The 24,461-nt window shown below is 40.6% G+C and overlaps 1 protein-coding gene across 8 annotated transcripts in view; it reads left to right on the plus strand.

Moving 5' to 3' along the window:
* The window catches only part of PTPRT (protein tyrosine phosphatase receptor type T), a 1,095,010-nt gene that overhangs the window by 686,209 nt on the left and 384,340 nt on the right, over window positions 1-24,461 (plus strand). For all 8 annotated transcript variants that reach the window (XM_059896616.1, XM_059896620.1, XM_059896617.1 and 5 more), the window contains exon 9: window positions 8,438-8,547. In XM_059896616.1, coding sequence (XP_059752599.1) covers window positions 8,438-8,547 — 110 coding nt within the window. The remainder of the gene's footprint in view (window positions 1-8,437; window positions 8,548-24,461) is intronic.

Below are 24,461 nucleotides of genomic sequence, written 5' to 3' on the forward strand. Positions count from 1 at the left end.
AGGGCAAAAACATATCATTACTACAATAGATACAGAAAAAGCTTCAGTTAAAGCTCAGCATGACTTAAAAAGAAAATATCCTTGTATACCAGGAATAAAAAAGACCTTCTTACCCTGATAAAGGGTAACTATAAGAAACTTACAAACACCACACCCAAGGATGAAATAATAAAATAATTTCCTTTAAAGTTGTAAAGCACACAGATGCTTATCATTATCTCCACTAAATATTGTATTGGTGGCTTTGGTAGAAGGCAAGAAAATTAAATAAATAGTGAAAAGATTGGAAAAGCACAAAACTATCATTAACTGTAGATGCTATGGTTATTTATTAGATAACCCAAAGAAATTTACACACAATTCATTAGAATTAATAAGAGAATATAGCATGTTTGACAAAAGAACTCAACATTAAAAAATCAATTGCATTTCCATTCACCTAAAAAGTATGTGTTTTTCTTAAGATACTATTTATGATACCAATAAAAATATATGGTTTTTAGGAATAAACCTAACAAAAAGATTTCAAGATGTATAGTATATGTAAATGTATAAAGCACTGAAGGACATTAAAGAAGACCTGAGTAAGAGATACACCATGTTTATGGATAGGAAAACCCAATTTATAAAGCCATAATATATAAAGACATTAATGGTCTCCCAGTTGATCTATAATTCATGTGACTTCAATAGAAAAATGAGACTTTTTTTTTGAAAATTTACAAGCTAGTCCTAAAATGTATATGCAAGGAGAAAAGACAAGAATAGTAAGACAGCCCTGAACAGAAAAATGCATATTTGCAGGCCTTGCTCTACCAGCTACAAAACTTACAAATCTTTGTTAATCAAGAAGACATGGTATTTCTAATTCAAAAAGATACATGCACCCCAATGTTCATAGCAGCATTATTTACAGTTGCCAAGGTATGGAAGCAACCTAAGTGTCCATCAACAGATGAATGGATAAAGAAGATGTGGTATATACACACAGTGGAATACTATTCAGCCATAAAAAAGAATGAAATAATGCCATTTGCAGCAACATGGATGGACTTGGAGGGCATTATGCTAAGTGAAAGACAGACAAAGACAAATACTGTATGATATCACTTATAGGTGGAATCTAAAAAATACAACAAACTAGTGAATAGAACAAAAAAGAAGCAGGCTCAGAGATATAGAAAACAAATTAGTGGTTACCAGTGGGGAGAGGGAACGGGGAGGGGCAATATCAGGATAGGGGGAAAAAGGGGTTATTATGGGATTATATGAAATCATGTGTGTTAAACTTCTGAAAATTGTAAAGCACTATAGAATTTAAAGAATCATTCAGTTAAGAAAAAGACATGATATTGACACAGGAATAGTCTAATACAACAATTGAAAAAATAGAGAGAACCTAGAAATAGACCCATACATATGTGGAAATGTGATAGAAGGCAGAGGGAGTGTATGGCAGATCAGTTAAGTAAATAAAAATTTGTTTTCATTAAGTAGTGATAGGATAGAGAGGAAGAATTGAAATTAGATCCCTACCTCACGCTATACGTGAAAACACAATTACAGATGAGTTGAAGACATTTTATAAAAGGTATGACTTTAAAACTGAAGAAGGTTTAAGGGAATATTCTTATGACTTCAGGGTGGAGAAAGTATTTCTTAAATAAGAATATTTTATTTGGATTTATTATTTTTGTTTGCATTTATCTGATCCTGAGATAAGGATTCAAATGCAAGTACTTTATTTAGGAGATGGTCCAGGACACACTGGTAAGTAGAGAGAAGTGAATCAGGGAAGGGAAGAAAGCCAATAAAACATGCATTATCAAGAAAATTACCACGGGAATCACTGGGTTTTAGAGCAGTGCCACTCCACCTGTAATCCAGAGACCAGCACTGACTCATGAACTCTTTCAGGTCCTTGACAAGATAATTACAGAAAAAGAGATTAAGTATTTTAAAGGAGAAGCTTGCATTTTCTGTGTTTTTATATTTCACTTTTACTTTTTGATTTTACTTTCCTATTCTTTTTAAAAATTTTATGATAGTATCGGTCCACAGTGGGTTGAAAATAATATTAAGAAAATTAATAATAATAACGATAACAATAACAAGGGTTTCGGTATTTGAGGTAGTTTGAGAAATATTACTAGAACATATCTCAGAGTTAACCCAACCAATGGTGAAGAGACCAGAATATTCATACATTAACTTCCTTTCATTGCTTGAAGAATGTTTTGGGGACATTAATTCTGGCACTTTTTGCTTACCCTGTGTGGAGACCAAGTTTGCTTCCACAGCCTTCAGGTAGAGTAGCAAGTGTTTTGCAGTGAGCATCAGGATATGGGCAGTAAGCACCCACAGCATCTGCTGCTATTTTTTTCCCAGCTTTGTTGAGGTTTATTTGATAAATAAAATTGTATATATTTAAGATCTACAACATGATGATTTGATATAGATATACATTGTGAAATGATTACTACCATCAAGCCACTAATATTTCTTTTCCCCATACCAAAAAAAAAGAAAAACTGATAAATTTGTCCACAGCAAAATTAAGAACTGATCTTTATCCAAAGGTAACATAAAGGGATAGGGAAGACAAAAACCAAGAGAAGATTTTTATAACACACATAGCCAATAAAAGGATCCATAGCAAAGATATGCAAAGAACCTCTACAAATCAAGAAGAAGACAATAATGTCCAAAAAAACACTAAAAGATGCTCATCCTCTTTAGAAAACAGACAAAAACAAATAAAATCTCAATGATCTATCATTTCACACTTACCAGATGGTCTAGAATATAAAAACCTTACAATACCAAGTGTTTGTAAGGATGTAGAGACGTAGGAGCTTTCAGAACATTGTTGGAGGGAGTGTACATTGCCACCACCACTTTGGAAAATTATTTGGCATTACTCAGGAAAGCTGAAGACAGATATTGCCCTTCGTCTACCTATCCTATTTCTAGGTATACCTTAGTGAAATCATATATATTTTCAACCAAATGTACAAAAATATTCATAGGAGCAATGCTGTAAGATAGCCCCATTGGGAAATAGTCTTAATGTCTGCCTATAGTAATAAATAAGAAATATAGAAAATAAATAAGACTCTATTCATAAAATTTAGAAGAATGAAATACAACTACGTGCATTAGTGGGGATGAATCTCAAAACAGCATTGAGTGACAAATGCAAATCATGCAATACACTCAGTTTTATCTATATAAAGGAAACCAGGAAAAACTAAATGATATTTTGTCTTGAGATAGATGTATATACTTATAACTCCAAATAGAGAGAAGGATTAACATAAAATTCAGAATAATATGCATTTTTTTTGTTCATGGGGCGGAGAGTAGGAGACAAGAGTGTAAGGCCCAAAGGATGCTCCAATGGTACAGCGATGTTTTCTTTCTTTTTTTTTTTTTTTTTTTTTTGTGAAGATTATGTGTTCTGGGCTTCCCTGGTGGCACAGTGGTTGAGAGTCTGCCTGCCACAACTGGAAGAAAGCCCTCGCACAGAAACGAAGACCCAACACAGCCATAAATAAATAAATAAATTAATTAAAAAAAAAAAGATTATGTGTTCCTCAGTATATATATATGTATATTTTTTTAAATTAATTTATTTATTTATTTTTGGCTATGTTGGGTCTTCGTTTCTGTGCGAGGGCTTTCTCTAGTTGTGGCAAGCGGGGACCACTCTTCATCGCGGTGCGTGGGCCTCTCTTGTTGCGGAGCACAGGCTCCAGACGCGCAGGCTCAGTAGTTGTGGCACACGGGCCTAGTTCCTCCGCGGCATGTGGGCTCTTCCCAGACCAGGGCTTGAACCCGTGTCCCCTGCATTAGCAGGCAGATTCTCAACCACTGCGCCACCAGGGAAGTCCTGATGTTTTATTTCTTAGATTGGATAGTGGGTACATGCATGTTCATTTCATAATTATTATTTAAATATACATTTGTTACACATAATTTTGTCTTATGTTTCATAAGAGAAACTCCTTAATGTAATGCAAAAATAATACGAACAAAAGTAATAAAATCCTAGGAATACAGTTTGTAAGAAATGAAAAAACATTTTTAACTGGGAGACCTAAAAAGAAAACATTAAGAAATGAGAATTAATACAATATTACTGGCAGGAGGACTTGTTATAAAAAAGGTGTCATTTGTCCCCCAGAGAAGTGAAGAATGCAAGGGAAATAAAGATTCTGACGGAACATTTTTGAAGTTTTGTAAAATTATTCCAGTATTCTTCTGGAAGAATACATTGGTAGTGATAGTCCAGAAAACTTTGCAAAAGAATGATGATATTTGGAAAGGACCTGTTCTACTGAATATTAAAACATGCTATATCAACACAACAGAGAGATACTGTCACAACAGAAGCTATGCCTCAATGAAATAGAGCAGAAAGCCAACAACATATGCTAGAATATAAAATAATTTAATGTGATAATAAAATGGCATTTTAAATCACTGGGGAAAGTTTTGACTGGTCAATTTATTGTCCTAAGAATATTGTAAAGAACTCCAGTGAGATTTCCATTTTGTACAGTACATAAAATTGATCCCAGATGGATTAAAATGTTAGGCTTAAAAAGAAAAAAGTTGGGAATAAAGCATAAAATAGAAAGCAGAAAATACAGATGACTATTCATCTGATGTTGGGTAAAAAAGAGAATTTGCTCTGAGCTAGTATGAAAGGAGGAGCCCAGGTGGTGGTCCTAGCTTGATACTCCCCATCCCAGCCTGCATCTGATACAGCCTTCTGAGAGAGCAGCACCAGCACCTCCCTTTTCAGCTCACCTTTCACCTCTTAAAGCTTCTCCAGGTTCCTGACGAAGCTCCTCCTCCAGGACACTTTTGGTAGATGGTTTCACTCTCTCTTCTCAAGAAAGTAGAACCATTAGAGGACACCTCAGCCTCCCTCTCCAGAGCACTTGCACATTTTCTTCCTCTTATCTCCCAGAGGGAAGGATGCTCTCTTTCCACCCACCCCTGCCCTGGCATTTTCAGGACCCTACTAATGTCAGTTGTTTCCTCTCTCTTTCCCATCCTTCTACCTCTTAACGTCAATTTTGGATTTTTCCTGTTTGCCTTTAATCATGCTATAACCTCTCCCTCTTTGGGAGGGGGCAGTACTTTAGCTCCATGTCTCATTCCTGTTCCTTCTTGCATTTGCCTCCCCTTCACAGCCAAAATGTTTACTCATCTCAACACAAGTAAACATTTTGTTTGTTTACTCGCCTCACCTTCCACTCTCTTCTCCACCCATTAAAGGATGACTTATGATACCAGTGTTCTCCCTAAATTACCCTTGCTCGGTTCACAAGTAACCTTGAAGACACTACATTCAATGAGCAAACAGAAGGTTGCATCTTACCCAGCATCCACACCTGTCACTGTTAACCAGTACCTTTTTGCTCCTCCCTTGGTTGCTTCAGTGACAGCCCACCTTCCTGGTTTTCTGTTGCTTCTCTGAACACGGCTTCCCAGTTTCTGAGTTTCTTTGTTTTCCTTGTTAAGTTTGGAGTTCCTCTTGCCTTAGTCCTAGACTTGCTACTTTTGTTTTCCTCTGCACTCTGGCTACAAGATCTATTCCCTGCCCATGGTTTCAGTGCCTAAACATCGCTACCCACTGCCCCCGCCCCACTGCTACAACATTGCCCCCTGGGTGTCCTGTATACTTGTCCAATGAATTATGACAGAACTGAGCTTGCCAGCTTCCTTTCCAAGACTAGTCATCCTCTAAGGCTCCCTTTCTATGAACAACCTCTGATCCACCCCACTGGTATGAAACAGAAGAGCTGGGGTTTTCCTTGACACGTCTCTTTCCTCCATCACCACCAAATCACAGGAGCTCCCGCAAATCTCTGACACAGTCTAATTCTCTTCTACACTACCATCACCCTGGTCCAAGCTACCATCTTCTCTCCCCAGGATGGCTTTTCTCCTTCCACACTTTCCTCGACAAAGCCCTCCACCACACTCCAACACCCACCCTCCCCAGGATTGTCCTAGTAGCTTCTACTTATCCATCGACCCTAACTTACTTTCTACTCATTATCCTGATTTGCCAGGCTAGATTTTCTCTGCTGGTTATAATTCTTCCAACACCTTATGTGTTTACCTCAAAATCCTGATAACAACATTAAAAAACTAATTATGAGTGCAATTATTTATTTAATGTAGTCTCCCTTTCCAGAATACAAGCTTTATCAAGGATTTGACTCTATCTTTCTTTGTCCCTGGTGTATCTGTAATGTCTATCACCAAGTCCCTTGGTCGTATTAAGTATTCAATAAATATTTCTGGAAAGGATGATGGGATAAGGAAAAGCAATAAGAGATCTGAATACTTAGAAGTTTCTACATACCTAAAAGATTTAAAAAGCAAATGAAGAACTGACCAAAACTATTGTAACCTATGCAAAAAAGCTTAAGTTCTTAAAAACAGATTATAAATCATAAGACGATGAACAGAAATGAAGAGCCATCCAGGAAAATGAGCACAGGGTATAGAGAACATGTTCATAAAAGAATCAATGCAAAAATGGCCAATTAAACTGAAAAACAAATCTGCGCTCTCCAGTATTCTAAAAAAGATACAACTACATATGCTTAATCTTTTAAATAGTCGTTGTTGTCATGGATTGGGAATTGGCATATCCTTCTGTTTGGGGAGCCCAGAATTGTGTGAACTTTCTGGAAGGCAGTCTGGTAATATGTGTCAAAAGCCTTAAAGATAAAATAGTTCATCTACTTTGGCCCAATAAATTAATTTCCAAGAATTTATCTTAGGGACATCAGCAGAGTTGCATTCAAATACTTATTTGTAAGAATGCTCATTTCTGTGTTATTATAATCATAAAGAATTCAAACCAACTTTAATGCCCTATAATAAAGGATTGGTGACTATAATGGGGCATATCCTGCTCTAAATAGCCATTAAAATGCATGGCCCCAAAGAACATTTAAGGATTTTTTTTAAAACTGTTGTCTGTTTAGCGGTAAAAGGTCACAACACAATATGCACAGTAGGAGTTTAATTTTTAAAAATAAAATATGTATATGCATAGTCATGTGAAAATACTGGAAAAGTATCTCCAGTTAACAGGGATTATGAGTGATTTTGTTCTTTTCTTTTTTAAAAAATCTTTTTTTGTAGATTCTTAATATTCAACAAATTCTGTGTATCATGTCCGTAATGAGAAAAACTAAATATATTTTAATTTAACAATAGGGAACTGATTGCAACATATGGCCGTGGCTATATCTAGAGAGGCATAGCATGATGATTAAGAGTATATGCTTTGAAGCTCATAGACAGGTGTTCACTTCCCTCTTTGTAACTTAAGAGCCATATGACCTTGAGCAAGTTATTTAATTCTCTTAGCCTCAGTTCCCTTATCAGCAGAAAGGAGATAATACATACTGGGCAGAGCTGTTTTGTAGCTTAAATGAAATAATGTATGTAGAATTCTGATCACAGAGTAAGCACTTAGTAAAAATACCTGCTTTTATAATGCCAAAATATAAATAGATTCTGTAATGATTTACATGAATTCATGATCCTCTAGGGGGTTATAACGGGAAGTTGGGGGAATCATTATTTTATGGTTCAGCATCTTCCAGACTGTCATAATGATGGTGGAATTCAGCAGGAGGATGCTGGCAGGAAGACTTATCTGGGTACAGAAACAGCCCAGGAAAGGTTTTGCTCATTAGGGCAAAATGCTGGCATAGGTCATTGACTCATCTATTTGTCCAACCAGCAAATGGTTATTATGCATCTACCATGTGTCAGGCATCGGAGACTCAAAAGCGAGACAAATGAGCTGCCCTCTAATTAGACTGAAGTTTCAAGGCACATAGTTCCTGGTAGATTCAGGGATTAGGAAACTATGGAAGCACTTCCTGTAGCTGGGGAAAGCTTGACAGGTTTGGGAAAATGATAGTGACATTCACGTTGCATTGCTCAAATACCAAGCCTAAGGCAAGAGTCTAATTCCAGAATCCTGCTGCTGGCAGGGCTGGGACCTACAGATGTCCTCTTTACCCTGGTCAGTTTTAGTTCCAGAATAAACTTGCGCAGAGCCTGCAGATGAAAAGTCATCAGCCTTCCAGAAAACTGGTTAGCCAACTATGGCCCATGGGTCAACTCCAGCCCTTGCCTGTTTCTAGAAATAAAGTTTTTTTGGAACACAGACATGCCCATTTACTTGTGGATTGTCTATGGATGTTTTTGTGCTACAGGTGCCAAAGTTGAGTAGTTATAACAGGGACTGTATGGCCCACAAAGCCTAAAATATTTATTATCTGACCCTTTAATTTTGCTGGATAATTTTGCTGACTCCTGTTCTAGCTCAATGAGGCTGGAGAAATGAGATGGGAGGTGACATCAAGTTCCTAATTTTTTCCTTCTGTAGTTCCAGGAGCTGTTCCTCTAGAGTCCATCCAAGGGGGTCCCTTTGAGGAGAAGATCTACATCCAGTGGAAACCTCCCAATGAGACCAACGGGGTCATCACGCTCTACGAGGTAAGGAGGCCCCTTTGACTGTATCACTTGGCTTGGCTTTACTCAGTTTACTTCAGCCTGAAGTTGGCAAATACCTACTGTGTGCAGAGCTCCATCAAGGGCACAAAGGTGAGTGAGACACAACTTACTGGAAGGTTTCTGATAATACAGTGGGAAAAAAACACAGGGGCATCAATTGAGCTGTCTTGCTAGCCCTAGTGACAAAGAAAATTGGGCATTGAAAGGATTATTGATCTCTTCAGCAAAGGCATTAGGACTCAAGGAGTCAGGTAGTCCTGGCACAGCTGAGCAGACCCAGGCCTGGCAAACAGTACTTGCAGTTCCTCTGGAAAATCACAACACTCACATGATTCTCATGGTACCCTTATCAGTCCCTGGGCTTCCAGAAGTATCCCAATGTCATTCTCTAACTGGGGGTACATGATTCTTGAGCTTTAACGTTGCTCTGTGGCTAAGGCATATGGTGATGCCTTGGCCACAGAGCCAAGGTGATGGTGTTGAAAGCCCTTCTCCCAGGAGTAGCAGGGTCTTATATCAGAGATGGAGCAGAATGTCCTTGGACAGGAATGCTCCCATCAAGCCAACACAATGTGGCTTCACTGAAAACTTTCAAAATTAGAATAAATGGTATAGAAGCTCATTGCAGAGCAAAAGCAAACAAACAGTAAAACTTCAATAAGGCTGATATAGGTAAATGCTAATATTGGGATATGGGCGAGATTGACTTTCTTCCCACCCCTTGTGTTCTGAGACACCACAAGATTGTTGATACAGATTATAATAAGAAAACGTAGCAATACAGAGAAAGGGCATGGAAACTGAAGCTGGAAGGATGGCGTCTGGTACCCTAGTAGTCCTACCACCATCTCAAGTGACCTTTAGCAGGTTCTTCCTCTCTTCAAGCCTCAGTTTTCTCATCTGTAAGATGGGAGAGGTTAATCGTTGCTTCAGGATTTCTCTAGGGAGTCTGAGGTGGGGAAAGGTGATAAGCATCCCAGGCTGAAATACACTATAGGCTCATGGAGGGACTAAAGACTCTCAGTGCTCATGCAGAAAGGTACACCTGTTGAGAGAGAGTTTGGGGAAGAATATCCCCGCCATAAGAGAGGATGAGCTCTGGAGAGGAAAGTCAAGGAGTATTGATGAGGGAGAAATATTCAGGGTAAATCTGATGGGCACAAATTCGCTAGAGAGACCTGGACGGACCTCAGAGCTGAGGGAAGAGAAAACTGTCTTATCATGTACAGGGTGCTGGAGAAAACACCTTCAGGAAACACCTTATCTCACTCCATCCAGCGTTCCTCAGAGGCAGAGCTGTCTAACATCTCCATCTTGGAACATGGGCTTGGGAGACGCATCCTTCCCAGGGTTGCTGCTAAAGGAGAGGAGGTACTCATACTGATAGACCTTGCCTGGGACCCATTCAAAACCTTATTAGGGAAGAGAGGGACTGGAAACTGAACTGAAACAAAACCCAGTCATTTAAAAGCTGCACACTGTTCTTTGTAAAGCACAGGCTGCGAGCATACACACTCACTCACATACACACTCACATACACACAGATGAGATAGACATCTACCCACCTGCCCTTTGTAAAGCAGAGGGAAAGGACCCAGGACTTAAGGTGTTAAGTTGCTTGGTGTTGTTATCTAAATGGCTCTCAATGCCAGATGTTGAAGACTTGGAATTCACAGGCCGGTAACATTTCAAATGGTTTGGGGGAACCAACATAGAGTACTTTACCATCTTTTATTAACATTGTTTCATAAAAGACAATTTCAAAAATATAGAAAGGACATAATCTCAGAATAAAAGGCAGTCCTTTAAATCGAATAAATTTAGCTTTATGGGTAACTGATGACATTCTCCTTCGTTTTTCCTCATTTTGCCTTGAATTGAGGACAGCTCTGGCGTGAAAAGACCCTGGTTCTTGTACCTACCTGCCTTTGGAAACCACTGGTCTAGGCCATGTTGCAGGTAGAGTCATATCTCTACACAGATTTCTTCCACAGGAGCAGTATCCCTCTTGCTCTAATAGGATTATGCACTGCGCTGGGCTAGGAAACCCTTGATTGTGATTCCACAGTAAGAAGAAAGAAATAGATGGAGGGAGAACAAGAGTGCAGACATAACTGTGAGTCAGACACACTGAGCAGTAGCCCCCTGAAGGTGCTGCTGAACTCACATTTGGCTGGCTGCTGCTCGAAAGCCAATACTTGAGAGACAGACGTTGGTTGGAAAGGAAAGTTTGCTCTATTCAGGAAGCTAGCAACCTGGGGAGAAGGCAGACTCATGTCCAAAAGCCAACTCCCCGCTGCCAATCAGAGGGCAAGAGCTTTTAAAGGGGAGTTTCAGGGATGTATAGGCGGAGGGAGGGGGTTAAGTGCAGCAAAGCACAGTGAGCTCTGACAGTTGTCTTGGAATTGGTCATAGGGTGGTGTGATCAGCATCATAGTGATTGTTTTAAGTACAGTTAATCTTCAGTTCCGGGGTCAGTTTGTTCCCATTTCCTTGGGGTTAGTTCTCAGAATGGTGTCAGATGGAGCAGCTTATGTCATGGCTACAGTCTGGTCATCGTGTAATTAACTTCTTCCACCTGGTGAGAGTTTCAGTATCTGCAAGATAGCTCGAAGAATGTGGCTCAGAATATTATCTGTAGCCCTTGAGGAAGAACTAAAGGTCTTTGACTTTGTTTAATGGCTAAACTATTACTACTTTATTTGACTGCTTTCATTTGTTTCTGCATTTCCTCCCTTTAAATTTATTCTTTGGCTAAAGTTTTTCTCCAGACAAGAGGCAGGCGGAGGACAGGGGGGGTGGTTCTGTCCTGAGAAGGCCCCATAGGGTCCTGCTCTGTTCCAAAGGTGGTCTCGTAGATGGTATGCTGTCTGGAACTCTAGGCACAAAGGTGCACACAGATTAGGACATCGCACCTTTCTTCTCACTTCTCTTTTAACCCAGTGCCTTGTGGATATTCAAAGACCAGTTGCTGGGATATTGGCATTCCCATGAGGGACTCTACTGGAAACAGCTGTGGTGAGACACCTTCAGGTAGTTTCTTGGCTGCTCCTTGGGCTGTAATACAGAGAACCAGAGCCAGAAGGCGGCCGCTGTCTGACTTGTTTGAGCATTTGAGGTTACCTTTTGGGAATATGCCAAACTTCTTGGATGACGCTGTGAAGGGACCTAAGGAGGTCATGGGCTTAGGCCTTATATTTTGACCATAAACATGGCTGTGACCATGTGTGTCACCAACCAGTGAGGCCTCAGAAGGTAAGAATGTTGACTTTTGAGGTCAGGCAGCCTAGATCTGAATCCCAGCTCTGCCACTTCCTTGCTGTGTAACCTTGGGTACATTAAGAAACTGCTCATTTATATTTATTAATAAACATAAATATATGTTTAGTACTGTGTTTGACATTTAGAAATAGCATTGAAAAATATTAGCTCTTGCCATTACATAAAAATGAGGCCACTGAGACTTGGAGAGGTGAAATGTAAAGACCAAGCTTATGCAACTCATGGGTCCTGAATTCAAGTGCAGGTGTCTTGCCCCTTATTCAGTGTGGTCCATGGACCAGCAACGTTGGCTTTACCTGGGAGCTGGTTAGAAGTACAGCATCTCGGACCCCACCAGACTTCCTGAATCAGAGTCTTCATTTTCCCAAGATCCATGGGTGATTCACATGGGCATTAAAGTTTGAGAAGCACTGCTCTAGACTGCACTATTCTTCAGAAGGTTTCAGCAGGATGGGGAGTCTCCCCCATGCTGGGCTTAACCCAATCCTGCCTCAGGTAGTGAGCAGGAGACCTTGCTTTTAAAGACATTTATAACAGAACATGTGTTTATGAGGCAATTTCCAAATTTAATTAGATGAAACCAATTTGATTTTTTAAATTAGGTTCTGGTTATAATTTCTAGAGAGAAATCCATAAATTACAAATCACCCTCTTCTGATCTCAGAAAGTACATTTTGTGGCAAGGAAAAATCAGACAACACAAATGGAAGAGAAATCCAGGATTGTCCGTGCCTTCCTATGTACAACCTTGGACTCAGCAAAGTCAAAAGCCAAATAGGAGGAAGTGAAGAAGAGTTATAACTTTGAAAATATTGTAAAAATTGTTAAACACAGCAGGCCTAAGTAGTATGTCATATGTTAAGATTAAATTCCCTTCCCCGTGGGTCCAAGTCATGACCTGTGGGCCCACCCTTGGACATTTCTGCCCTCCAATATTGGAATGGCTTTGATTATGTCCCATTCAGTCTCTGGGCTTCAGTCGCCTCTTTGTAATATGAAGGTGTCAGACTGTTCCAGGTTTCTACTGGGTAAAAATCAAAGGAAAAGTAAATCCACGCCAATCCCACAGAACCAAAGTTTTACACCTCATTTTGGTTTTGCTCTGCTGTTGAAACCTTGCCTATGGCCAGGGACTTCAAAGGCAAAGCAGTGATGACACTTGAAGGAAAACAGCTAGTGTAAAGGCCCTGCAGTAGGAATGACTCTGGCCTGTTTGACAAGTAGGAAGGAGGTCAGAGTGACTGAAGCCTCGTGAGCACAAAGGACGATGATGAGGCCATGTGGGGAGTGGGTGGGCAGAGTCAGGTTATGCAAGCCTTCTAGAGTTCGCGCTTTCTCCTGAGAGGAACAGAACACACTAGGAGGATTTTAAGCAGAGGAGTGAAGGAATCATATTTACATTCTTAAAAAATCACCTGGCTGTTGCGTGGCTGGTGGCTGTGAGCACAGAAGCATCTCAGGGACACCTGGAAAATGTGCCAGGAGGCAAGGACATTTAACTCATCTGTGATACTGCAATGAGGGCTCAACTATTTGTTGGAAGCCCTTGCATCCAGGTGGAAGAGGTGAAAACTTTGTCACATCTGCTTCTTCCTTGCTGCCTCTTTCTGGACTTTGACACCTTCCTTTCAGTCAGGAGTTCTTATCTTGAAGAGCTCCCTGGAACCATGGGCTTAGATTCTGGCCTCCCATCCCTAAGGGCTGGGAGTCTAGCCCCCTACCCTGATGCCACCCCAGGGCTGTGAAACGGCCTGATTCTCCAACAGCCACGACCTCTGTCCCTGCCCACTGAAGGGGGAGCTCAGAATGCTCATCAGAGCCCGCTGAAGCCAGCCTCGCCTCTGCTGCAGCAGGACGCGTCAGGATGCACAGCCCGTGGCCTCAGATCTTCGGGAATTTGTATTTTAGTGGAGATGCAGGGTGCACTTATGTGGTCACTTCCCCAGCAGGGTGACAGACAGACAGTGCATGAAGAGAGGTCACGTCAAAGGCCTCGTGCCTATGCACCAGCAGATCAGCGTCACCTGGGAGCAGGTCAGACATGCAGCATCTCGGGCCCCAGCTCATATCCACTGCATCAGAGTCTGTGTTCTAACAAGGTGACTCACATGCACATGAACATGGGAGAAGCACTGGTGTAGGACACACCCTAAAATGTCCTAATGTGGCTCTGGAAAGCTCTGCTTGATGCAGACACTGCAGTCCTTGGATGAATAATGTGGCTGCTACATGAACTGAGGGATATCTCTGCTCACATGGGGTCCAGAGAGCTGAGGATTTGCACCAGGGATGTGGAAAGCATGCTCTTTGCATAGACTCTTCGGGAGCCCTGCTTGGGTTTGATGGGATATCAGGGTGCCCCAATCAGGGCCTGTACGTGAAGAGGGTTGGCGTGGCCCCTTCCACTCTGACTCTGCTCTTGTGAACAACAGGACTCCCTAAAACAGACCAGGCAACTGCAGACAGGCACGCACAGCCAGAATGCGGTCACAGGGGAAACAATCCAGTCAAACAGTTGCCTAAAAACTCCTCAGTAAAATCATTCAGAGACAAGCTGTTCAGAGTTCATGAAAAACAATAATCAATATGTGTTTCAATTCAATTAATTGTTCTCATCTCTGTCCAAAAATAAATATCACACAGTGTGAGGGAATTGGGCCAGAAGGTGTTACACTGGCAACTGGATTAACGACGTGTGAAAATATTTAAAATTCAGACATGTGAAGCTTCCCAATAAGCCTTTATGTTTAGCAGTCAAAATCACCAAGTTTCTAATTACAGTGTATAAATCTGAGAAGCTTAAAGGGAATGAGAGGACCCTAATGAGGCAGGAATGGGTGTCTTGGTTATGCTAGAGTTGATTGACATTTATCCTGCAAGCTATTCTAGGTGCCTGGCGTTCAGAGTTAAATAAAACACAGACTTCGCCTCAGGAAAACAAGGTGGCCTTTCTGTGCAGAAGCCCCTTTAAAAGGCAGGATAGGTTGGAGGGTCGTCAATATTTTTCCAGCATACAGACGGTTGCATTTGATCTGAACCAAAAGCATGGGCCCCAGGAATCAGCATTCCATCAGAGTGCATTGCATGCAGGAAGCCCAGGCATGTGTTCTGAGCTGGAGAGGAGATCTGCGCAGGACTGGTGCAGACAAGCACTGATGGAGAGAGGGGCCAGCTGCGTGATGAGCTCAGAGCAGGCTCTCAGAGAAAGGCCCAGGGGAGCTGCTGCCTCCTTTTGGATGTTCATTCTCCTCCTTTCTCTTGGCTTGGCTGTAATGGCCTCTCAGGGCTCACTTGCCCCAGACAGGCTTATGGCTCCAGTCCACAGAGGGTCAGTAGGGAGGATGGGATGTGGTCCTTGCTGGGCAGGAGGTAGTAGAGGCAGGAAGTGACTAGCACAGCCCAAAGCAAGAATTTGCATAATTCAAGCTGGATCTACATTAATTACGATGTACAATTTGCATAATGCAGGCGGCTAGTGGGTGTAACATGAACCAGGCTGGTAACTAGGAAAAAGGCTCTTATTTCTTTTGAATCGTTTAAGCCATAAGCATGGGAATCATCCATTCCTCCCACCTGCCACACATCAAGTACTCTAGAAAGTTCCATCCAGGCCAGGTCATACGACACCACCTCCACCACCACTGTGTTCTGAGCACGAATCTGATGCCTGGACCACTTCAGAACCTCCCTGCCGATCCCCCATCCACACTTCCCCTATTCCACTTCCCCACATTGCAGCCAGACAGAGCATCTTGAAAAGTAAATTCAGTCCTGTTACTTCCCTGCTTTGGCTTCATCTCAACTCTAGAGCCCCGGATGATCTGGCCCCTCTAACTTCCATCTCCTGCCTCTCTTGCCACTGTTTTCTGTGCACCAGCCCCTCTGGCTTTCTGACACTTGCTCCAGCTCATCCAGTTCTTTGCAGCCCATGTGACTCTGTGAATGCTGTCCCTTCTGCCTATAACACTTTTTACTTTATGTTTCTTGGGGCTGGTCCCTTCCTATTCTTCACCTGCAAGAGGCTTTTTCCCTGGACTGTCCATTTTATCCAGCAATTTGCTTATTTCTCTCATACCATTTTTACAATCTGCACTTATTTTGTTTGTGTGCTGTAGCATCATCTAGTCTCCTGCCGGACTTTTAGCCCCATAAGGGTATGGGCCATGTGATGGTTATTTTATGTGTCAACTTGGCTGGGCCACGGTGCCCAGATATGAGGTCAAACATTATTCTGGACGTTTCTGTGATGGTGTTTTTGGATGAGATTAACATTAAAGCCAGTGGACTTTGAGTAAAGCAGATTGCCCTCCATAGTGTGGGTGGGCCTCACTATGAAGGCCCTCTGAGTTGAAGCTCAGAATAGAACAAAAGACTGAGCTCCCCTGAGCAAGACGGAATTCTGCCCACAGACGACCTTCAGAACTGCACTGTGAAACTAGCTCTTCCCTGGTTCTCCAGCCTGCTGGAGAACTGATCTTGAACTGACACTGGCCATATTTATTTTTGCTTTTTAGTGTGTCCTCAGGACCTAAAAGAAAAGTTTGCACATCATATGTGCTCAATACATATTCCTTATATGAGTGTGTAGATTTGTACTTTATCTTAATAAGGAGTAATGGTGAAATTTTGTCTAACAAGTTTAGTGGTTCTCAAGCCTGGCTGAAAATTAGAATCATACCTTGAGAGCCCCAAAACTTATCATAAATACCTAGGTAGGTGGATACATAAATAGATGGATGGATGGATGACTGAATGTTTAGGTATCATTGTATTCCAAATCAATCAGAATCTCTGGAGGGGAAGTTCTGTCCATGTGGAGTTTTTTTTTTTTTTTTTTTTTTTTTAAGTGCTTTGGGAAATTTTAGTGTACATCCAAGGTTGGGAAGCAGCATTACATAACATGAATCCAGTCAATCCACTCTGATATGTTATCCTAGCTAAATACCTGCTAAATAAACACAGTCATGACTCTGGCTTTACCCTGCCTTCATTTTCACTCTTCTGGAATACAACATTGTCTGATGTTACACTATAGCCAGCTCAAAGTCATGCATATGCAGATGCTAGGCACTAATTATGTTAAGGCTCAAATTCAAGAAGCATTGGCTTTTTTTTCCCTCAAGTTTGCTAAACAAACAGTTTGTGGAATAATTGAAGACACACAAGGCCGGATCAGTCCGTCAATATCCCTTTGCATTTCACGAATGGCATCTTGCAGCTCTGACGGCAGAATCCACCATAGACTTTACCTTACAAATACTTTCCCCTCTCCTTTTACAGTAGAAGTTAGTTCTGTTGTTTATTTGTGAGATTTAAAAAAAGGCATACGCACACACAAAGCTTCATAGATTTGCCCAGAGGCTTTCCCTAAGTCTTAAAAGTCAGAGCCCTGGGATGTCAAGGAGCCATTTTTCCTAACCCTCAGCCCATTACGCAACCTCCATAGGATGTTCCTCTTCCAGAGACTTGAAAAATGCAGGGATCCCTGGGTAGATGCTATATACAGGTCTGCTGGGCTGACAGGCTGGTTGACAGGTGTTTCAGTAGAAACAGCTCTGGGTTGCAAGGAATGATTTCTGGCACTCTGAGTCTGGAAGGAAAGGAAGTTGCGTTCTGATGTGAGTAAGTTGCATTTATGTAAGTGGGACCATTAGAGCTGCCTGTCATCCACTTTTAGCATACCAAGAATGCCTATATATTTGCCTCGGGGTGTTTCTTTCTTTTTTTCTTTTTTTTTTTTTTTTTATTCCAACGCAGATATTTGTGATAGAGCCAGGTAATGTGACAGTAGGAATCAACAGATGCATAGCACTTGTTACCTAAAGAACAGCAAATCATGTTCTCCTGGAAATAAAAACGTTTTCACAATAAACATTAGTCATTCAGCTTAGCTGTGAGAAAGCAGTAGAAGTTACTGCATGGAAAATATTCCCACAGTGAACACACGTGGATCAGTACATTTGTCTTGGTGTATGTGTTTATAAGCATGCAGGTTTGTGAGTGTATGTAGCTGTAACATGGCACGTGTATGCACATATGTATTTGTTTGTTCACAAGTGCGTGTGAAGCCTCTACCCTGGGACTGTACCCGTAGTCTCCATTGCATCCTTGGAATTGCTCTCCTTTTTTTGGAGAGTTAACTGTAGTAGATTTCAGAGGCACAGGGCTATGTTTGTTTTCTCCTTGCCTGGAGAAACTCCAGGTCACTTCCTATCCGTGTCATAGGAATGTCTCGATGGGCTCCCAGCTGTTTCTCATGAACTTCTGCCGTAATTCCTCTCCAGAGCTTTCGCTAAAGGAAAATTTTGAATTAAAAAAAAACCCAACCCAGGAGAAGAGTAAAGCCAGAGCAGAAGTTAGTAAATTAGGAAAAGAAAAACCATGGAACCAGTACATACACTGAAAAGCTGATTTTTCTTTTGGGAGGAACAAACAACAAAATAGACATTCTTGTGCGTAGCCAGATCAAGAAAAAAAGGAGAAGACACACATACACAATTAAAAAGAAAATAGCCCGAGGTAATTTGCAAGTCTCTACAAAAACATTTGTAAACTTGGGCAAAACTGGTGATTTTCTAGGAAAGTATAAATCACCAGTATTAGCCCAGAAAAGATTTTTTAAGTGTAGACCAATACTGGTAAGTGTTATCAAGGGGTCCTTTCCTAATGATAACTATGTGAGGTGATGTAATTATTTCACAGTGTATACAGGTATCAAAACATCACCGTAATTATACACCATAAATATACACAATCTTCATTTGTTAATTATACCTCAGTAAAGCTGGGGGGAAAGAAAAAAAGAGAAGTTCCTTTTTCTTTCCTTTCCAAAAAAAGAGGAGCGAAACCCAGACAGTTTCACAAGTTAGTTCTCTCAAAACCTTCAAGGACCAAACAATCCCAATTTTATTTAAACATTTGCAGAGGATAAAGAAACAGGAAAACCTCTCTAATTCTTATCATGAAGTCAGTATAATGCATCAAGACTAAAATCCAGCCAAATATCTTAATATAATTTGCCACTTGAATAGTTCAAAGGAGAAAAAATTACAAGCATACTTAGGCAATACTGCAAGTTTGGTTCCAGACCACCGTAGTAAAGCGAATATCACAATAAAGCAAGTCACATGAAGTTTTTGGTTTCCCAGACTGTATAAGAGTTATGTTTACACTATACTATGGTCTATTAAGTGTGCAATAACATTATGTCTTAAAAAAAATGTACATACCTTAATTAAGAAATATTTTGCTAAAAAATGCTACCCATTATCTGAAAAATAAAAACAAAAACAAAAAACCTGCAGGTTAAATTTAATCCTGTGCATTTACAGTTGTCCTAAGAGAGTGGAGGGAGGCAAATGAAAGGGTAGCTCTGCATTTGGCCAGCCGGACTCTCCTTCACGTTCCTTACGTGGGAGGGAAACTGCGTTTTGATGCACTGTGCACCCGGAGGACTTTGTGAGGAGTGGCCTGTACACACAGCCACGTGCCTACTGATGGAACCCTCTCTTTGGCTACCTGGTCCTCTCAATAAACTATGCCCAAAGGCGGTGTTTAAGCTGCCGAGTGTCTCCTTAAACATCAGAAGTTGTTCTCTTTTCATCTCAGTTGTTTTACCTTATTACTCCTGTTGGATTTCCACCTGGACAGGGCAGTGTGGCATGGATTTGGCGCTTTTAACTGGCTGGCTCTTTCCTTTCTGTTTTGGTCAGAACAGCTGTTTGTTTGGGACTAAAAAATGAAGGGGGGTTGTGAGTGTTCATCTATCATCAGGGCATTTGGAGCCTTCATCCTGAAGTCTCTGGAGGCTGGAATTCAAATTTAGGATTCAGAGATTATCCTTTCATGGGTCTCAGAAGATGGCAGGTGGATTTCTGCCCCTCACTCTGATCCTCTTCTTTGGCTACTTTTTCTTCATTCTTCACCAAGAGAAGAGTAGTAGTTCCTTAAACTTTACGCCCAAGTATGGGACGTTGGCCTATATCATTATGGACTCAATGCATGCATTCATGCATAGCAGGTCTTTTTCAGAGCCCTTCAAAATATATGTCATAAAAATCACCATTGCTTTGCTTTCTTGGTGTCCCTTTTATTTTATGCATTGTTTTAGCATACGTGTATCATTGCAAGTCAAATAGTGAATTATGCTATTAGGAAATTTAAGGTCGACTTTCAGCTTGCGATAGCCAAGTAATATATTTGAGTGAGTCCCTTTTCCTACCTGGTCCTTGGTCTCTATATCTCTGACCTAGGAGAATTGGACCAGTTAGATTCAAAGGATCCTTCCTACTTTGACCTACCACTCAGGTGTCCAAAATTGAATTAATCTTACTCTTTGTTTCATGAAATACTTTCCTCATTGGTCTGTGCATGACCCTTTTTTGTATTTATTCATTATTTCATTTTGCAATTACACACCAGCTACCGAGACAGCCAGAACTTTGACAGTATCTTATAGACTTACGAACTCCTCCCACCCCAACCTACTGACTCCTCCCACTAACCTGAATGTTATGTACAATTCCTTTGTATTTCATATAGCTTTACTATTCATATACGTTCCTTAAAGGCATATTATTTTGTTTTGTTAGTCTTTTAACTTCGATAAAGGATTTTCTGTTGTATATAATCTTTTAGCATTTTTATCCCATATTATGTTGCCAACAGTCATCCCTTTGATGAGTGCTGCTGCAGCATGCTCATCTTGACTGCTGTATAATATTCCATTGTGTGCAGGTAGTACCACACATTTATTCATAAGCCCTTGATGGGCATCAGGGTTACTTCTAGGATGTTGCCCTTATCAACTGTGGAGATATGAGCATCCTTGTACATATCTCCTGTTGCATATGTGCAAGATTTTCTTTTGAGTTTATATCCAGAGACTAAGTCATATGGTAAATTAATGTTCAACTTTACAAAAAGAAAGCGGAATTATTTTCCAAACTAGTGTCAACGATTTACCCTCATGTCAGCAATGTATAAGAGCTTCTGCGATTCCAAATCCTCTCCAGTATTGGTCTGGTCAAGATTCTTAATTTTGATCAGTTAAATAGGTATAAAATGACATCTTTTTGTTGTCTTGCTTCGTATTCCCTCAGTCATTAACAAGGTTGAATATCTTTTCAAATATTTGCTACTCATTTGTATTTACTTTTTGTGGGAGGTATATTCATGTATTTTGCCCATTCTCTACTGGATTATCTGCCCTGATCTTATTGATATGTAGTCTTTCTTTATATACTTTTTATACTATTTTGTCAGTTATGTGTATAACTTGCCATTTTTACTTCCTGTAAGGTATCTTTTGATAACAGAAGCCCTTAATTATAATGTAGTCAATTTTATCAGTCTTCGCTTATCTAATTAGCACATTCTGTGTCCTTAAGTAACTATTCCCCAAACCAAGGTGAGAAGGATGATTCCTTATATTTCTACTAAAAACTGTATAGTTTTGTTTTCTAAATATAAGTCCTTTGTTTATCCACAGTTAATTTTTGTGTATGGTGTGAAAGCAGGTGCAAAATTCATTTTTTCCTCTGTGGATAAATACTTTCCCCAGGTCCTTTTAATAATAGCCCTCCTTTTCCTTGTTCTACCAGGCCGTATCTGACATATGCCGAAGTTACTTATATGCATTCATCTGTTTCTGAGCTTTCTGTTCCAGTGGCCACCATCTATAACAACCACACTCAGTCAGAGTTATTAGAGCTTCACAGTTAATCCTGATCTCTAACAGAGCTCGTCCCTCCTCCTCATTCTTCTTTAGAAATATCTTGGATATTCTTGCCCTTGGCTCTTTCATTTTAGAATTTAGTTATCCAATTTAATGACAGCCCCTGTTGTAGTTTTGATTAGAATTACATGGAATATATGAAACAACATGGTGGGTAATTTACATCTTTACAGTCTTAAATCTCTTTATATTTATGTAAGTTTTTGTTACTGTCTTCCAAAATTTTATTACATTACCTGTAGAGATAATGCATTTCACATTAAATCCCAATTGCTAACTTAGGTCTCAAAGACCTTGCACCTTGGATTCTCTTTTCCTCTTTAGTCGGGTCTCACTGGCCTTCTTTAACATACTCCAACAAGTCAAGCTCCCTCCTGCCTCAGGCTCATTGCACGTGGAGTTCTTCGTTGACAGAAAGCTCTTCCACCTCCTTGCAATAGCCAACTCATTCTCATACTACAGGGATCAGCAAGTATGCTTTCCTCAGAGAGGCCCTGCCTAACAGTGTTAAAGCAGGACTCTACCTGCTCTCCATTATTCTCTATCACTGCTGTCATTTCCTGAATAACATGTGTCACAATTCATAGTTATCGTGTATTTAATTATAAATGTATCTCCCTATGTTGTAAGTGCCATGAAGGCAGGATCCACATATATATTACTCACCACTGGAGAACCCAGTGCCTTACGCACTGCCTGGAAAACAGCAGGCGAAATATGTCTATCTATGTCTGTGTCTATGTCTATATCTATATCTATATCTATATAAATGAATGAAGATTGGAGAGGTTTCCTTTGATGGTGGGAGTACAGTGATAGTTATGAGTCAGTTTGCATCAGTTAGCCTACAGATATGACCTGACATGACCATGTAAAATTGTAAGATTATGCCCTAAGGCCTATAATAATTTATAATAGGCCACATGAGGTTCCAATGACCAATGAGTTTACATTACACTCATAGAACTCAGCTGATAATGGTAAACTTGTCAAGGTTAGGGATCCTATTTTTAACAGTTGCATCTCAGGTACCTTAAACAGTACCTGGCATAAAGTAGGTACTCAGTAGGTATTTGTTTAATGAATAAAACTGTATTCCAAACTTGAATCAAGGTTAAGGCAACAGCTGCAATAGATATTGAAATATCTAATTCCTTATGATTTCTTGATTTTTAAAGGGAATTTATTCTTTGTTAATGTTAGTGACATTACAACAACAGTACATGGTGTTAGAAAGATGGGGGGTGGAAAGTCACCCCCAATTCCCACTCCCTCACAGACCAACCATTTTCACAAGGGTTTATTTTTTTTCTAGCCCTTATGCAGTGACATCTTTTGCATGATTATGACCACGCTGCAAAACTTGGGTTTTCACTATGTCAGACATTTTCCAGTTTCAATATAATCTACTTAACTATCCCATTTAATGGCTCTCTGCTCCCCTGAGCATATAGGCCATATTTTACTTTCTAATCATTCTATTTTGGGGTATGTTGATTGATCTTCCCAGAATGTAAGACACAATTTTTAGCATAGGGTAAGAGGGACCTGGATCTTTTTAAAGAGCTGTTTAGCAATGTTCGAACTTCTGCTTTCCTTTTCCTTCTCAATAGGTTTGTCAGTAACAATCAGAGCCAGTCACATGCCTTCCATTGATTGCAGAACTGTGCTCAAAATAATAGCTCTCTCTGTTCAATAGGAATGGATCTAAGGGAGCAGAGTAGAACAATATATACAAATTCAGATAGAAATCTATAAACCCAGAGTTAGAAGTGGTGATCATATTTTCCTCCTTATTTTAGAATTTAAGTCTCCATTTGCTTATTTCTTAACAAACGGAGGTGAATATCGGGTATGTGTGTGCTCCCACTCTTCCCTAATGCCATCCCTATGATAGGCATCCACAATCGATCAGGGTACACTCTTCCATTGAGCTCTGACATGGCCTCAGAATCCCTCTTGATGTGGCATTCTAGGTGGTCATGGTGTCATTTGTGATGCTTAACTGCCATCTTTGTCCTTTCCCACCTTCTGTGTAAAAGTGCTCTCTGCAGTTCTGGAAGGCAGTTCTTTTTAATAACTGTGGGACTGCCTGGAATAAGGGGCCAGTGCTACGGAGTCCTTCCCGAGGAAGGTGCCAGAGGTGAGGAAGTCTGCGCTAGAACAACTTATCTAGAGGGTTTTCATGACTGCGTCTAAAACACAGAGCCACAGGAAGACAGGAGCATGTGTAGAGGTTTCAGGACCTTACTGGAACTTTCCCTAAGGACCTTGTATATATAACCAGCTCTGTGCGCTCCCCGCCAACACATGTGTTCTGTAATCTTAGCCTTCCCCAGCCATTTTTTATAACAATATTACAGAAAGTTTGGATATCAGAGAAAAAAAATCACCTGTAATCTCTCCCTGTAGCACAATTATTTTGCCTTGTATTTTTTTTTAATTTATTTTTGACTGCATTGGGTCTTCCTTGCTGCACACGGGCTTTCTCTAGTTGCGGCGAGTGGGGGCTACATTTTGTTGTAGTACGCGGGCTTCTCATTGTGGTGGCTTCTCTTGTTGCAGAGCACGGGCTCTAGGCACACAGGCTTCAGTAGTTATGGCACGCGGGCTCAGTAGTTGTGGCTTACAGGCTCTAGAGCACAGGCTCAGTAGTTGTGGCGCACAGGCTTAGTTGGTCTGCGGCATGTGGGATCTTCCCAGACCAGGGCTCGAACCCATGTCCCCTGCATTGGCAGGCAGATTCTTAACCACTGTGCCACCAGGGAAGTCCTTTGCCTTGTGTTTTATCTTTGTTAATCTGCATACATCTTTTGCCTAACTATAATTACATAAAATTTGCTATCATAATTTTTTATTAAGCATTTTATCACAACC

This window comes from Balaenoptera ricei, chromosome 15 (assembly GCF_028023285.1).
Source record: "Balaenoptera ricei isolate mBalRic1 chromosome 15, mBalRic1.hap2, whole genome shotgun sequence".
NCBI classification, from domain to species: Eukaryota; Metazoa; Chordata; class Mammalia; order Artiodactyla; family Balaenopteridae; genus Balaenoptera; species Balaenoptera ricei.